Source organism: Anoplophora glabripennis, unplaced genomic scaffold (assembly GCF_000390285.2).
Source record: "Anoplophora glabripennis isolate ALB-LARVAE unplaced genomic scaffold, Agla_2.0 scaffold47, whole genome shotgun sequence".
Lineage (NCBI taxonomy): Eukaryota > Metazoa > Arthropoda > Insecta > Coleoptera > Cerambycidae > Anoplophora > Anoplophora glabripennis.
In genome coordinates, this window is record NW_019416342.1 from 1060215 (window position 1) to 1078658 (window position 18444).

The 18444-nt window shown below is 31.9% G+C and overlaps 1 protein-coding gene across 1 annotated transcript in view; it reads right to left on the reverse strand.

Moving 5' to 3' along the window:
- LOC108906394 (lachesin-like) overlaps positions 1-18444 on the reverse strand; it is a 114466-nt gene that overhangs the window by 26991 nt on the left and 69031 nt on the right. The window contains exon 4 of the mRNA XM_018709623.1: positions 11172-11364. Within this exon, the coding sequence (XP_018565139.1) occupies positions 11172-11364 (193 nt within the window). The remainder of the gene's footprint in view (positions 1-11171; positions 11365-18444) is intronic.

Sequence of the window (18444 nt, forward strand, 5' to 3'; positions counted from 1 at the left end):
AATTTTTTTGGGGTCTTTAAATTGGGTATAGGACCTTCATACTTGGCTCAAGAAAACTTCATGTTATGTAGAATCATCACACCAAATTTCATCAAAATTGGTTCTATAGATTTTGCATAATAATTTTGCAATCAAAATTTTCAAAAAAAAAATTTATAAATTTTCAAAATTTTGCACATCAAAAACCAAGGCCCTTAGAAACTTGAAAATTTAATCACATATAGAAGGGCTCTCAAGCTTTCAAACGCTTTTTGAAAAATACGAATCCGTCAATTAGGAGAGCTCTGGCGCTTGTTTAAACATTGGTCGAATTTTTGTACTTATAAAAAATTAAAATAACTGTCATGTTTATATTACCTATTCTAATTTATTTACAAAATTAAATCAACAATTTGATCCAGTAGGAGTAAAATTTATCGAGTCACAAATTAAAAATTGCGAAAAGAAATGACCTATCTATAATTCAGAAAATAAAGCACTTGCTTTAGCAATTTACAAACGTGGGCCAAGGTGCTACAGGTTTTTACAGAAATTTGTGCTGCCCTCTAAATCTTCCATAAGGAAATATTTAGGCCAAAAACCTTTAGATGTTGGAATAAATGAAAAGTTGTTACGGAAATTATCAGAACGTATTAGTAAAATGATTACAAGAGATAAAGTTTGTTGTTTAGTATTTGATGAAATAGCTCTGTCTGTTGGTTTAAATTATGACACTTATAAAGATCAAATAACGGGTAACGGAATATGTCGATGTCCCTGGGCAGACAAAATGAGGTAGCAAATAATGCTCTATTATAGTGTTTTTGGTGCAAGATATTAGTAAACATTGGAAGCAACCTATTGCGTATTATTTCACAAAAGACGTTATAAAAACAAAGGACCTAAAAATTTTGTTAATTGAAATAATTTCAGCATTGCAGTCTTGCGGACTAAACTGTACAGTTTGTGATCAAGGTTCCACTAACAGATCAGCTATCAGACAGATAGTTTCCAAGTCATCAGATAAATCCACTTTTAATGTTAATGGCGAGGAAATTATTCCCATTTTTGAAGTTCCTCATTTGCTTAAAAATACAATAAATGCTTTATATAACAATAATATTAAATTTTCGCAGAATAAAACAGCAAAATTCAGCCACATAGTAGTGTTATGAAATTGATAAATCTAGACGCTTCCAAGGTTTACTACGAAAGATACATGACCATTATTTCGAATAATTTTTGGTAAGTAACTGCAATATTATTTTACATAAAGGCAATTAAATAATTCTTTAATCAAATTTCTATGAAATTTGCAGTTTTTAATGGTTTCTTTAAAAAAATAATAACGGGAGTCTCCATGTAAATTTTTTTGATTTAAAGTGTTTCATAAGTAGTGGGTCATGAAACCGCTGTCAATGGTTCATCTTAATTTTAATTATCAACAAACCATTCACAGCTGTTTTGTGATGTATTACTTATGAAACACTTTTTATTCATTAGTGTATTTTATTATTTTAAATTTGCCTCCATTATAGTGCAGCGACATCTATTAGACAGTAGAATTATAAGTTACTCTAATTGTGTTTTCCTATGCAGTTACCTTAATTATTTTATGGTCTGTGGTTTCCGAGTGTGTCGTTTGCCACAATAACTACAGATGGCGTACTCTGCAGCTGCTGCCAACAGAAGATACAGAAAAAAAACCTCTTATTTAGTTACTCATATGGGTAAAGCATGAAAATACCTTTCCAACGAGTATAACACTATGGGCTTTTGATGAGCCAATGCTTAAAAAAATGTATTTTTCTAATAAGACATTATGGGCTTCCCCCACCCTTTCTGTCGAGAGATAGAACAAAATGTCAATAACAAAAGTTCTGCGCAATGAATCCGGCTTTCCATATTTGTACTATTTAATATACCTGAATAGGAAACATTTCTGAGAAAAATTCAACTCTATGTTTTGGTATGTAGATTGCGTCCTTTAGCAGTCGAGCTTCGAAATTGAAAACTATTTCCAGCGATTTCTCTTGGTCGATTTATTGATCAAAAGTTTTTTCCCGAAGCTTTAGGGCCTATACTTTCTTTAGTGGGCCACCCTCTATATCACATTACAAGTAACTACGATTCAAATTCAACAGCGAATCCAATTATAAATTCTGCCAACGCGTTGTTTAGTTAGAATTCAATACACTTGTACGTATATGTAGAAAACACAATAAGAAGAACTATACAAGAATAATGCTGCGTTGTAAACAATGAAAGCGCTTCATTATTTACGCCCTATAAAACATTATACTTCTGTCGTGTGTAAAATGGTGACAATAAACGCAATTATTATTTCAGTTTCTTCAAGTCCCGCGGCTTCCCAAGACAATAATAACGGCGTATTATATTTTTCAATGAACTCCGGCGAATTGCCATCGATTCGAACGGCCCAGAGGACTCGATGCCATAACAATAATACAAATTCGCCGGCTGTAAAGGCGGAAGTGACAAATTGGAACATTTGCCACCAACATCGACAATGTTTTAGCCGTCCGACACGAGTTTGCATCTGTCCTCTATCAGCAGTTCGAAAACGCGCCTTCTTTTATGGCTCTCCACTTACATTTGTAATTCTGCTAGCACTTGAGGAATGCGAAATCTCTTCTCATAAAACGGATGTAAAAAGATACTTTTACGGTTTAAAAATCGTGTCGGGAAGCCGTTTGCCGAGCAAAATCAATGTTTTCACGCGATAATGCGCTGGAAATCTATTTCACTTCTGAAATACATAAAATATAACTATATTTTAGCGACATGAAAACTCGAAATGTTATTTAAATTTGCAGAAAATTATCTAAATTCAAGGGACTAACTATGATGCATGGCAGATAATTTAGTGGCTTACTATCAGAGAGTTTCTAAATTAATTAATTAATAAATGTGGCAGATTAATGTAAACTCAATGTGAACTCACCTTAACTTTTATATACCCAAATTCAGAAAAAAGTGCTATACAGGGTGTTTCAGAAAGACCTCCCGTAAATACAGGGGATGATAGTACGACAACAAATAAGAATTTTTTGTCTTATGAACTATAATGCCTATCTCATCTTGTTTTCGAGATACAGAGCGACAAAATAATTTTTTTTAATAGAATTTTTAGGAAAATTTCCAAACGGTGCGAAATATTTTTGTGAAATTTGGGATTCCGGGGTTTTTAAGGAGGTATATCGGGTTTACTAAAATGCACAGATGTACTTGAAATTTATATAGCGTATTACACAGTGCTCCCTCTGTGCGTCATATTTTTTTCAAAAATTTTTTTTAATCTAGATTTTGAGATATTGTTGTTGAAAGTTGTTCATTTTAACATAGGTTTGTATGGCGAAGATGGACGGTGCGGCTCTTTTTTTGCCCATAACTGAGAAAAAAATGTAGAAATTGTGAAACAAAACTTTTCCATAGATAGTACACAGTATTATCTTATTTTTGATGTAAAACTAATGTAAGTTTTGAACATAGTACAGCTGTATTAATTAGAAACAGAAACCAATAATTGCATTTCTGTCTGACTTGAGGATTAATGTGGCAACGTCGCAATCAGCTGACAGCAAGGAGGGAATACATTTGAAAGACTTGATAAAAACGAAATTGATTTCAAACATATACATTTTTCCTAAATCCCATGTACATTGTTATCAACAATAAATTATCCACAACAGATGATTTTTTGTAATGTTTTTAAAAAACTAGATTAATTAAAAAAGACTAGGAAGCTGTGATATATTTATTGGAATAAAAAATACAGTTGATAAATCCTTTTAATATATTTAATGGTTTATAAAAACATCGTAATCATTACCCAGCAATATTTAGGGTTACATAAAGTTTTCTTTACTTGATTAATATAATTAGTAATACTTGAGATAAAAGCATTTGTACGGAATAACAAAGGAACATAAATATTTCTCAGCAAACTTTATATCTAAAAAATTAGTTATAGTTGCAAAACTTTTGTAACATTACTAAAATAGAGATGAAAAACACGAACTGTGAGTAATAATGTAATTTCTATCACAGAACCTTCAAAATTGCATTCAACATTTTCTTTGACTTTAACGAGAGATGGGCGCGAGTGTCATTTAATTTAACTAAATTAACATAATTATTTTCTCGTTGTTTTACCAGTTCACATGATGTACGGATTTTAAATAAAGGATACAAATCTTCGCGAGGATAATACGATATATTGTTTAAGAATACATTATTTTTAGAAAATAAAATTGTACATTAGAAATTGGAACCCGAATGGTAAAAAAACTAACCTTAAAAAAATTAGAACTTAAAATGTAATAGGAATATAGAATAACTAGCTCCCTCTATGAAATAGCCAAAAAATAATTAGACCAGTGTATTTGGCATCCTTAAAAACCCCGGAATACCAAATTTTATAAAAATATTTCGCACCGTTTGGAAATTTTCGTAAACATTCTATTTAAAAAATTATATTTTGTCGCTCTGTATCTCGAAAACAAGAGGAGATAGACGTATAGTTCATAAGACAAAATTATTCTTATTTTTTGTCGTACTATCACCCCCTGTATTTACGGGAGGTTTTCTTGAAATGCCCTGTATATGGAAGTTATAATTATTTTTTCTTACAACGATATTAAAATTTGTGTTTTCAAAAGGAATGGCAAACCAAATTTGTTTGAATATAATGGCTTTTCAGGATTATAATGATGAAAGGTTATAAGGATTTATCTCTGTAACGTGTTAGAAAGATCATATTGATCGGTTATTTGAGTACCAAGCTTTTATTCAACACATACTCTCATGGCATATTCTAAGGAACTTTTCATTATACATCCATTGAACTTCATATTATTGCGATACTGTTTTCTATTTAAATGTACAGGGTGTCCCAAACTCGATAGTATGGCCCTACTGTGAGGATACAAAAAATTTAAATAAAATTTGGGACCCGTTGTGTTAAATGGGTTGAGATAAGCTCCATTTTCAATCAAAGTATTATCTTTGGGAATTGACAGAAACGACTAATGACGCCATCAATTAATTCTTTTCCAGAAACATACCCAAATTTTTTTCCTGAAAAAAGTACAATAGCTTAAACATTTATATTTAGCATTTTTGCTAAACTTAATAATAAAAAGTTTAAATAGGTTGACACGTATAACCAATGTTGTGTACAACCTGATAAACAGTAAACTCATTCCTATCAAACGTCTTTATTAAATATTTTCACCCACGCTTTATACGTTCCTATATTTCTTCTCTTGTAAATATTAGCCGCATGCTTTCAGTTGTCCGCAAATTGATAAGTGGAATTTTGGGAAGCTTTTTTTAACAATTTTCGCAAAATAAACAGCGAGATGAACTTTTGCTCACACGTCCGGAAGAAAAACAATGAAAACGGTGTACGTAAAAGCACTTTATGCTCTCGTAGAATCCCCAAGGCTTACATTTATGTTCTACATATTGTAACGTGAAAAAACAGATTTTATATTTGCCGGTGTTTACTTATTGAAAGCTTTTCGTTTTCCCTTCATTAGGTACTTGAATATTTTCATTTGATTGGTTTTATAAGGTATTGAATAATGAATAAATAAAACTGTATTGTGTTCGTTTGATTCAGAAGCGTTCAGTTTTAAATTATACCCAATTTGAATTACGCTCGTGCAAATTTACATACATTTTCAGACCCCCTAAAATTCCTAGTAAAAAAAATAATTGTAAATTCCAGAAACAGAAGGTAATTATAGAAGTTCGTTAGTATATTTCTTTTTGAAGTGTAATGAGTTCTATGAGCAGGTTTTCTTTCATTATCAGGTTTATTTACAAGTTTTTTTAACACAACTGTTCATTAAATTAAAAAACAAAGGTTTGCAGAGGTTAGTTGAGGAAAATAAGGAAAACATGAGCATCTAGCACAATATGCACAATATATTTCTAAATTTTGGATATCATTTCGATTACAAAAATCTCATAAGAGCAAAAAGTGGATTAGGTAGTAGTTATGTAAGATACATGTTTCTGATGCTGTATTATTTGATGCCGAATGTGCACTGCTATTTTTCTGAAAGCTTACGTCGAAAGCGACGCGACAGCATGTATAAATTAATAGCACAGGCATCAATACTGTTACTCTAATGGCTTAGAAATACCATTCGAGTTGATGATGTTCCTTTAACCAGAATCAGCGATGATACATTTGCAGCCATTCTCCTACCTTTTCTCCTTATAGTTGCTTATTTATCACGCTAACGATTTCCTCTCTAGTATATTTTTCATTTGGTAAATACGTTATTGCAAAATGGTATCTTAGCTCTCCCCATAACCCATCGGTATCATTGTTGTGTGTTAGACGGAATAATATCCGCTAGATAGCGTTATTATACAGGATGTAAGAGGTTTGACTGCCATTACTTCAGCATGAGATAGAATAATCATAAGTGAACAAAAAAGTTGAATATTACAGGGGCGTAAGATTAACGGTTTTCAAAATACAGAGAGTATTTAATATTGGGGAGTTTCATCACAACGTGACAACAGCGCTTAACCTAATGTTACACAGCTGATGCACACCATGTTTGCACGCGGCAGACTTGTCCTACAGAATAATAAAAATATAAACAATTATTATTGTAAAAGATTTAGTAAATAAATAAAATAAAATGTATTGATTATATATTATTAATTTGAAAAATATATAATTAAAGTACCCAAAGATTCACTTGGTCCAAATAATCATACGTATTAAAAATAATTTCAAATTCATTTGGAATACAAATAATGCCTTCAGGAATTAAATTTGAAATTATGTTTTCTTAAGTTAAAGTATTATTAATTCTTCTTCCAATAGTTATAAAATTTGACAACTACTCGTAGGAGAGACCTCTCAAATGTATCGAAATTGGCCCCCCTGTACAAGATGGTTGCTTCGGTATTCAAACAAGACGAAGCAACGGGCCAAACGTCAATACATGTCACATGTGTATTTGTATCTCGATGACCATCTGAGTTCCCCAGGAAGTGGCAGTCCCTTTGGAAACCACCTTCACGCTCGATAACTGCCAGGACTATGGGCGACGTCCATTGATCTCCCGAAGCAATATACTTAGGGTTGGCTGGCGTAGCCGTACAATAATAGGTATTGTAAGATTCAAGAAGGATGCCTCAGTATTCCCCGAGCGCCTGGCTGCTGGCAATAACACGTCTATCGGTTCATATGAGAACAAATGTGTCCCGCCGCAATCGGGAGCCGCCTATTATTTTCAAAATAATCAGTGGAACAGTCGCTGTTTCTGCGGGGGAAAATTTAATGTACTCGAGCCGTTATTTTGAAATTTATTACGAGTATGTTAAGGGTTCTTCCCTTGAACGCTGCTTAACGATGACACTTTCATCACACCTAAAGCCAGTTTTATATTTATAAGTAGTAGCGTTACATTTTTTTAATATGCGTTTTTTTTTTCAAAAGATTTGGGTAAATTACTTAGAACTATTTTTCTAGCAATTGAAAGACAGATACATAATCGTTCTAACTTAAAAGCTCTTTTAAGCAGTTGGCTTTTATCAACTGTTTGTTGATGACCGTATTAACATAATTTTTGGACTAGAAATAATTTCCATACAGTTTTACTCAAATTTTACGTCTCTGTATTATTAACTAAATAATGCTCTTATATAGGTACAAAAAGTAAATTATATATTGTTAATTATTCGCTTCCTTAATTTAGTTTAATGTGGTAGGCACGTAATATATAATTTAATTAAATACCTACTAGTAATTTTGGACAAAAAAATTAGGCAGCAGGTCATCTATTTAATTTCATTATTATTAACAATTAATATTCATGTGCAACTACACATTTGTTTTACTAAACGAAGTCGAATATTTTTATATTTAATGTGCAACAAAAATTTAAAAAACGCGATGGAGATAAATTATTTTGCGCAGATGAAAACTAATGTTCTCAACGTAGTTGTTCATTCAAGAATAGCATCCTGTTTTAAAAAAATAAATATAAATGACATATTTAAAGAAAAATGTAAGTATGATGTGAATGTTATGAAATACCTTTATTACATTTTATGAGATCTATCTTTGTAGATTTGCAAAAGTGATACATGCCAACTTAATATAAGTTTTCAAGTATAAATCATAGTTTTGCCCGCTTTGATATCTCTTGAATCGTAAAGTACGTAAAATAAAATACTTCTTTCGACATTTAGATTGATTATAAAATGTATACCGTTAAAGAACAGTGTGAATAAAATAATAAGGAAATAGTTTTTTAAATTACAGAGTTGCTTTGCAAATTGGAAATAGATTCATTGTGTCGTCAATTATTTCTCGATTTGGAACTTGTAACGTTCTGATACATGCATTTGTAATTTGAATTGAAATTCCCCTAAACCATTTCTGGCATGGCAAATTGCAGTTTTACTGGAACAAAAACTGATTGAAGAAATTTCTATGCTGTTCGTCAATTGTCATTAAATCAGTATGACTAGTGTTGGAATGGAATTATAAAATTAGAACCCTTCAATACATTATACCAATTTCTAAAATATACTATTTAAATGAATGATAATGCTTATATTTTATGCGAGTATATTGTTCTCAAATAAGCACCAATATCTCACCAGAAAAAGGTCATTTGATTCGAACATGTACGATAAAATAAGGTTATAAAAACTCCTTTGGCAAATATCATTAAGGTCCCTAAACGTCTTATGAGTCCAGAAGGAATTGGTGTAATGGACTGACATTTCTTTAGAAGGAAATTTTTACTTGAAACAACAGTCAAAATAAAAGAAATAACACACAATGTAGAAGCTTTTTGAAATGGTAAGGTCGATTAGGAAAACATCTTATATTTATTTTATATCAATGATCTGGGACGAGCTTAAAATATCATAGTAAGAAAAATGTCATAAATTTCTACGGACCTATTTCATCGCAAAGAACATATTATAATGTTATCTTTAAATGGCCAGTGTTTAACTGGTAACATTTTTAATATATAATGCTAAATACTAAAAGAGAATAAATTCTGTTTCTGTTTTTTTAATTAAATGAAATACAAATTGCTTCAAAAACTAGTTAGTGACTTGCATTTTATAATCGTTTTGAATATTGCTCATCAAAATCCCTACAAATGTAAAGTAGATAAAAAATAAACAATATACTGATGCTTTGTGTTTTCTATTATACGTTTGAGTTTAATCGCTCGTTATTATATATGCATGATTGACGTTAACTCTAATACGAATACATATGCGAGTGGGGACTAATTGCGAGTGTAAATGTAAATATATAATTATTCTTTAGTCGGTCGTTCGTATTTATTCGGTTGACTGTTTATTTTACATAATATAACCTAGATGCAGATCGTTACCATTCCTCAATGTCGCATGCAAAATTGTTTACCTTTTTTAAACAAATAAATACTAAATTCTCTCATAAAACATGGTGTGAATGTTGTGTATATCATGCAATTACGATGTAGGACAATTTTGGGGAAGTAACTTATTGTGCAAATAAATAAAAAGATACATATAAATAAGTATATGCAACAATAAAAAACAAATATTACATTTTCTCCTAAAACAAAAGACGGCAATCCAATGACATGTGAAATTGTTGCTCCAGGTATTTGTTAATTAATTTCGTTCCTTATTTTGCTACTAATTGATTATTTACTAAAGGTAATTTTAGAAGTTGATATCGTAAATATAGGTTGTTTTAATTCCAAAAAGTTGAAATTAAGTTGCTCTTTACATCTAACAAAATATGAGCCGCAAAGTAGTGCCATAAATAAATTGTCCCAAGGTCAGGCAAAGACCGCTCGAGAATTCGCTCTTTTTGCATTATATAAAACTTATATTTACGGTAATTAAAGAAAAAGAAATCGCCAACGTCTCTTTGTTCCCAAGATAGCTTTTTTATAACGTTAATTGTTAATTAATTTTATTTTTAATATTTTCTCTACTCTACTAATTGATGTTTCGCACTCAGATTTATTATTCTTCAAATGTATCCAATTTTGTAAAAAGTCTGTAATTTGTCCATTGGTCCATTGTCAATTTAATGCAAATTTAAGCACTTTTTACAGTGTGGAGTAGTTTTAAACTAGTTCACGGATATAGATAGAATCGAACTATTATGCATTGTATTTAAAAGTATTTTATACAGGTCTAGTCAAAAGTATGGAAACCCCCAAAAATCTCAGCGGGAAATCATTTTTGGAATAAATGGTGAGGACAAAACTCTCAGCACTTTTCACGGTGCACCCGATGGCAACCTTGACCTTGAGCTCACTGTCAAGGTTCAAGGTCATATAGATCAAATAGGTTCTTTTAAACGGCGACCCCCCCTTTTCGACCCCGGAAGTGGAAACCCAGAAAATTCTGCATCCTTGGACTTGAAGGTCGAAAGGACATGTCAAGGTCACATCGGTTTTTGGAGTAGCGACCCCTTATTTCGCCGCTAGAAATAAGAGAGCGTCAATTCTACATGTTATTATGATCTTAAACGTGACCTTAAGGTCAATAGTCAAGGTCAGGTAGAGGTCGAGTGATTGATTATTCCAGCTGTCAGATTTTATTTTCGACGATGGAATAGAAGGGACGCACAATTTTTTGGTTTCCTCAAGATCAAGGTCACTAAGGAGTACCACCAGGTATCTACTCAAAGATTGTCACTTTCTTTGATTCCGTAGTTAAAAATAAAAAAATACAGAAAAATTCAACATTTGACCTTGAACTGACCTTGCCTATTGACCTTGAGCCCATGTGGGAATACGAGTTTTCTGTTTTTTTTTAATTTACGGGATCGAGAAGGAGGGACGCCATTAAAAACAACAACTTGATATTGCTATGACCTTTAACCTTGTCCTTGAGCTCAAGGTCAAGGTTACCATCGGATGCACCGTGAAAAATGCTGAGACTTTTTAGGGGTCTCCATACTTTTGACTACCCTGTATACAGAACACAAGGAAATATTTCTACGATATGTTTTAATTGTCAATATAATACGCATTTATTTACTTTTTTCAGTGTAGGGTAGTTTAAAATTCAAAACTGAATCGAAGACTCAAGCGTTAGTAAAAATAACGTGACAGAAAAATCTGGGAAACCACAAACATACCAATAACATTAAACAACGGCCTCACCTCCCGTTCTGTGTCCAGAAGGTTCCTTTATGACGATATCGCTGCCGTCCTCCCGCCTCCATTGCACGTGGGGCTCGGGGTGGCCCCTAGCGCGGCACGTCAGCTTTACGGTGCCTCCTTCGGGAACCATTACGTCACCGGAGGTATCTTCCGGTATGAAATCCGGGGGCACGGAGACATCGAGAAGGCCCACCTGAAAGAGTAATGCGTGAGACGTGGTACCTAAAAATTGAATTTTTAACAGGAGCAATAGAAATAATTCTTCGGGGTGTTTATGGCTTCTTGTAACGTGGGCGGTTACGGCCTGACAAAGGACGAGACGGGTAAAAATGCGTTTCGATTTAAGGAATCCCTTCAACTGTTACGGTTATTTATATGAGATCGATATTTTCACTGGGGCGCAATCTACCAATTCAATTTACTACGAAAATTGTAATATACAGGGTGTTTACGGACCTGAAGATTTATTTTTAATAGGAGGTAGATTGATAAAAAGAATTAATTGGTAAACGCTTTATAGTGCAATTAAATGGGCCTTTAAGTCGCAATTTTGGTCAACTAGTCTGAATTTTTTATATAAGTTAGTTTGAGGTACATAATAACAATATTTTTTGACAGTACAAATATGGATTATAAAATTTTTTAATAGCGTATTCGTAATCTACTCATTAAACTCTATCTTCCCTTAAAATAATGACATTAATGACTGAATCACCTTGTATACAAACGCAACTTTTAATTGCACACATTCCAAAAACACCCCAATTTTGAACTACATTACTACTTTTCCGCTCTTCAGCTGGTTTAGAGATTTAGGGATATATACAATGTTATATATTTAAATTTAATAAAACAAATAAAAATGTAACAGTTTAATTTAATATACTTGTTAGAACGAAAATTAAATTTTACCTCGAAATTAAACAGCACTAAAAACAATGTTCCTAATATAAATAATAGCATTTCGAATGAAATTTCCATAAAAACAAATATGAAACTGTTGAAATACACATTTGTGTTTTAGGCAATTATTTTACTCATATTTTATTAAATTAACTTCATAAAAGATTGCACTGTTAATTGACCATAATATGCGAGAACCGAATCTGTTCGTTATTGACCAAATATGTTAAATATATAACAAGGGAATTCTACATATAATATTGCCCACTGTCCTAACAATGGTATTTTCAACATAATAAACTACACAATATTATTTGCAGTATTTATTACTATAAATGCAGTGACAACAAGAATAGCCATTAAGTACAGGTATTACTCGAATTTTATTTTATTCATGTACATTATTTAACATTCGTTATCGCAATTATCACTTACACAGGAAACGAATTGTAATTCATAATCACTCTATTTGTTGACTATCATTTTTTTATTAACATTATTATATACAGGGTGTCCTACTAAAGTCGGCGAGGTACGATATTAGGGAAAATTTTGGGCTTTGGACTTTGGGGAAAAAATAGAGCCAATAAATAAACAACACTTTCGTTAGAAATTTCAAAGTTAGACTATATTCATCAATTTTTTGTGCATTCACCACGAGATAAAGCATGAAAAGACCTTTCCAACGAGGTATATCATTATGGGCCTTTGATGAGGGAATCCTTAAAAAGTGATAGAAGAAAATGTTAATAACAAAAGTTATGCGGCTATCCATATTTGTACTATTTAATATACCTGAATAGGAAACATTTCTGAGAAAAAATCAAGTCTATGTTTTGTTCTTTTGAGAACACCTTGTAAGTTATTCAAAATACATGTAAGTGTAAAATTTGTTTTTAAAACAACAAATCCATTTTGATATCATCAAGTGTTCTCTGTGTATAGATTACAGCATCTGTCACCTATATACTCCATCAGTCTAGTGATAAAATATATCCTTGTTTATTGAAATATTGACAAGTTATATCAAAAGTAATACACCATACCGAAAACGCGTGAAGAGGAATAGTATTATGTTCGGCTTTCCAGTTTTTCGCAACTTAAATTAAGTTCGTTGCAACTATTTGTTGGCCAAATATTAATTAAAAGCATTGGTAGTTTGATTAAAACGTTTATCGTCAAAGGAAATAGCTGCTGCCAAACATTATAAAAATAACATTGTTGAAGCGCGGAGCTATTTTTCTAGTTAATTAAATATCGACTTTTTCATTTCATATTCTCGTACAGCTACCATTGTCTCTGCCATGTATTAATTCCACAAATATGCTCCATATCTTTGTTACGAGTTGGTCAAAGTTTTATTCAACAAATGCAAAATTGTATATTTTTTACAAGAGCTGCGTTTGCTGCGAGAGAAATAGGTTCACTTACGAAAAAAGTATATCGTGTAGGACTATGCAGTTTTTTTATTCATATTCAATTGAACACGAAATGCATTGTTAGTACTTTTTTATTCTTGCTGTCAATTAGAAAATGTCAAAAAATGTTCCGAAAATCATAAATTTGTCATATTCGTTATCTTTTCTAGGAACAAAATTTCGCATTTTCATCTTTAGATTTAAAGGGAATGCATTTCGTACACTTTTTCGATAATTTTAAGTTATTTTTTATTTTATTGCATTTATCTTTTGAGTCGCTGCATGCTTTCATGTCCCAAAACTTTTAATTCTGCATTAATATGCACCGTGAAACTGGGCAGTGCATAAATAAAAACACTTTCCTATTTTCCGCCGAGTTGCTGAGGGAATACACAACTCTTCCAACTGCTACAAGACTTGGCAATTCTGCGCGCCGAGATTGAAATAGTTTTAAAAGTTTTATGAATTTTCGTATTTGCATAGATCTCACCCAGCTTAGTCTAGTCAGAAAAATTAGATTTACACTCAAATTACGTTTAAAATTCTCATTCAAAATACCCGGTCAATTTCCGGAAACGGTTTAAAATTTGTAATGAAAACAATGCAGGTTTTAGTGAGTTTATTCTATTATCTGCATAAAATGGAAACTTCCCCACTTTAGGAACACATTTTTGAAAAATGCATGGGCACGTAAAGAAACTGGTGCGGATTGCACTTAAAGTGTTTAAGAATTTTAATATGAAGAGCATTTTTGTTTCAATTGTCATCTGACATTTGTTCTACAGGTACTTGTCAAAAATTATTGTTACATGAAATTGGTTTATAGGGATCACCGAGACCACTTAAAAATCTTCCGTAATTGGGTTTAAATTATGTCGCCATTAAAGGGGACCGAAATTTACAGGAGATGTCGTGTTTACGCACTCATGGGGACTATAATGAATGTCACCAGAGACGAGATAATTCGGATATATCCCGAGGTGTTAATTTATTTAAATATCTGCAGTGTTAGTTCCAGTTTGGGTACACACATATAAATTAATATTTGTTCCACGTGTTGCTTGACTTTATTGCCTGAAATTTGTATCACTGAAAGTAAATAACTAGACCCCTGAGACGAAGGGACCCCAATCGGAAGTTAGTTTCTTGAAAATACATTTTTGTTTAAGGATGTATTTAAGTTGAAAAGGAGCCAAGTTTTAAATCTTGAGGTGATGTAAAATAAACATCATTCATTTCTTGGTTTTGCGTTATTAAAGTTTTGGAAGAGATATTATAAATATACAAAATAGGCACCAAAATTGTTACACTTGGGCTGAATCCTTTATCAAATAAATGTGCAAATAATTGGAAATTCAGTTCAATTAAATTAAAAGTAATAGAAAAAGAGTAAGTTGAATTGAATGTATAGTATTTGATAAACAATAAACATGTAATTAAGAAAATAAAACGTAATTCTATATACCTAGTATGTAAAAGCAGTCGCTATTCAGTAATGCTGTAGGGATTATTTCGAAATGCTGGTCAGTCAGCAGATAATAAAAATTATATCGATTTGAAATCAGACTGTAAAAAAATTTAAAAAATGCCTGGAGATCGTTTAAAATATACTTATGAGGATTATTTGAATTTGTTTGTTATTTATGGAAAAAAACAGCAGATTCTCTATATGTTCTTGAAATTACTCTTCCATAATTTCTTATAAAAGTTGTAGAGCATAAAATTCTACATAAAAATGGTCCATTGACTTTTTTTCTTGTACTATTAAAATTAACAGAGTTAAAGTGGCTAGAAGTTAAGGGATGATTTCAGAAATTTAAAAAAATCATAACAAGCAGAAAAATGAATGAATTTTATATTTTTTTTTCAATCTACTCTAAAAACTTTCCTTTCAGAGAAATAGATATATTTTTTAATTTTTAATAATAGTACAATCATTGAAGCTGAAAATCAGCTGTAACCTCCGAATTCTGTGAAACTGCATGGATTTGCATGAAAATTTAGAATAAGGCTCATCTTAGGCTCAAGTTCAAAAGTGACATAAGACCGATTGACGCTTTTTGTTTTTTAGGGGTACAAACTACCCCTAGGTGAAAAAAATTGAAAAAATTAAGTTTTAAGCATTTTATTGATAAAAATCTTGTTCAAGCACAAAGATTAAATATTAAGTCCTTCGTTTTTTAAAGGGAAAGAATCGGAGGGCTCGAGACAGGACGTTTTTTCAATAAAATGGATACTTCAAGATATCTTCTTTATTTTTTATGCTATAGGAATAAAAAACAAGTAAAATATTAGTTGAAAAAAAGTTACATTTTTGTTTGTATCATTTTTACGCATAGTTTCAGAGTTATTAAATAAATAAGGCAATTTTTTTTGAATAATGTAAAAGACGTTTTCAACTTTTACCGTATATTATTAAAAAAATACTCATTCTAAACCGGTCTAAGTTCAGGATCATATGAAAAACACTAAAACTAATTGTAAAGGGTATACGATTAATTTTAATTCTGAAGGAAATGGTACAGCGTTTACTGCTCATTTTTCCTTCAAAAATATGAGCAACCCATCTGTTTTTGACGATAACTCCTTCAATTTTGCTCTAATTAACTTTTGCTCATTTTGAAGGTCTTTTTGAGTACTACAAAAAACTCCCGGAGCGTTATACACGTAAAATTAATCCTTTTTCCGTTATTTGACGTTGAATACATCGATTCGAGTATTCCCCCAAAACAAGTCCCCTTCCACTAACCATATTTCGATTTGTATAGGACGTACAACACTTTTTAAAAAACGATTTTTATTTATTTATAAGCTACATTTTTGTTCATTACACTTTTTTAAATAAAATGCGTAGTTTTTGAGTTACTCGCGAAAAATACTTTGAGTGTTTTTTTTTTTCACTCAAAATTACAAGTTTTCAATCGTGAATAACTAAAAAACTATTGATCTCTCGAAAAAACTCTTCGAATATTTTTTGAGATTTGATTATCGATTTCCAGCGTTATTTTTGAAAAAAATTCCACCCCCGAGAAGGGGTGTCAACCCCCAAAAGGGTGGAAGCGTCAATCGGCACTATGTCACTAATGATCATTGACCTTTTCTCTAACTATCTGTCAAATTTCAAGTCGATCGGTTCAGTTTCAAAGAATTCGGAGGTGAAAAGCTTCAATGACTGTACTATAAAAAAGTTGTAACAATTTAAATTTTTTATTCGTTAATTTTTATAAGAATAAGACAATTTTTTTCCATGCCATTCGATTGATTATTTAAAATAATGAAAAGCTGTTTACGAAATTTTGTTTTACGACAAAGATAAAAAATTACGTTCGTTTTGTGAAATTGGTCTTTTTTATTAAAAATTAAAAATTAAAAAAATATGTATTTGTCTCAAAAGATAATTTACATTTTTTAGAATAAATTGAAAAACAATATATATATACAAGGTGTTTGGAAAAGTTGGGACAAAATTTTAGGGGGTGAAAGTAGGGCCGAAAATAGTAAAAAAAAAATCCTATAAACATTGGTCCTCCGGAGCACCGTTACTGAAATATGGCCCTCCAAAGGGGTCATTTGGATATTTTTTAAAATAACTTTCTTTCTGATTAAGATAACGGAATGAAAAATGTATAATAATCATATCATAAGGATCTTTAACTACCAAGTTTCATCAGAATCGGTTATAGATAAGAATAGTTTTGTAACAACTCTTAACAGAAATTTTTCGAATTTGTTTCATCCCAATCAAGCAAATAATATTATTTTTTAATGAATTAGACTCTTCTGAAGAAAAAATATAACTAATTTTTTTTTCAAATTTTGCGTAGTTTAATCAGAAATAATTATTTTTTAAATAATGTATGGCTCAGAACAGTAACATTTTTTAAAACATTTTTACATACCAGGCATCTTTCATAGTAACAGTTTAATTGTAATGATATTAATGATTGTCACTTTCGCGTTTCTTTATTTTCTTAATTGTGATCTTTGTGCTCAACTTTGCATTTCATTCGATTTTTACTTTTACTAACCGTGAATATGCCGATATGCATTTTATTTATGGTTTCTGTAACGGAAATAGTCTGGCGGCTTAAAGAGAGTATCGGCAACGTTTTCCTGATAGAAGCAACCCCTGCAAGATTGTTACGGAAAAATCTTGCAAGAGCTATGGAATCAGGATCCCTAACTCCAAAATATATGATTTAGACGAAGTAATTTTAAGATTTTTTAAACGTAACCCTACTGCGAGTGTAAGAAGAGCGTCTGCTCATGATGGTTGCGATTTAAAGGCCCATTTAATTGGACATTTTTAATAGCGGTGCTCGTCATAGATTAAGACGTTTGACCTCTCTAGATCTTGCTTGGGAGTACGTTCGCTTCGGATGAGTTATTGACTTGTAGGTAGATATGGTGGTTGATACCTGTGAATGTCGATGAAATCGGGATATTTTTTATTTCCCAAAAGTCATAACTGAGGTAGTTTTCCTCCTCTCGGGCTGCGTTGGTGGTAGCTTTGCCAACAAAGTCGGCTTCCGTCGCATCGGTGTTATCTCCTGCAGTTTTGGTGTTTGAAGGTAACTGGGAGCTTCGTAGAGAGATTTTTTGGAACTTCCCATTTCGCACCTTTTGTTTTGCGTAGATGGCTTTGTAGGTTGGATTCGAAACTGGAGTGAATTTTCGAAGTCCGTTCGAAACTTGCACTACGACATTATCTTCATTTCAGAACGGGAAAGTTCACGGTAATCGCCACAAATAGTCGTAAGTTCTCTGTCGATTACGGGCCTATTTCATATTTTATAGGGCGTAATTAAAAAGGGCCCGGACGGTAATTCCGGCGTGCCGCCCGCGTAATGAAAGGGCAGCTCCCGAACTTGACGCCCCCCGAGCAGCCAAACAGCAGCGGTGACCACCAAACTTCGGTAATCGACTGGCGTCTATAAATTAGCTCGACTGGA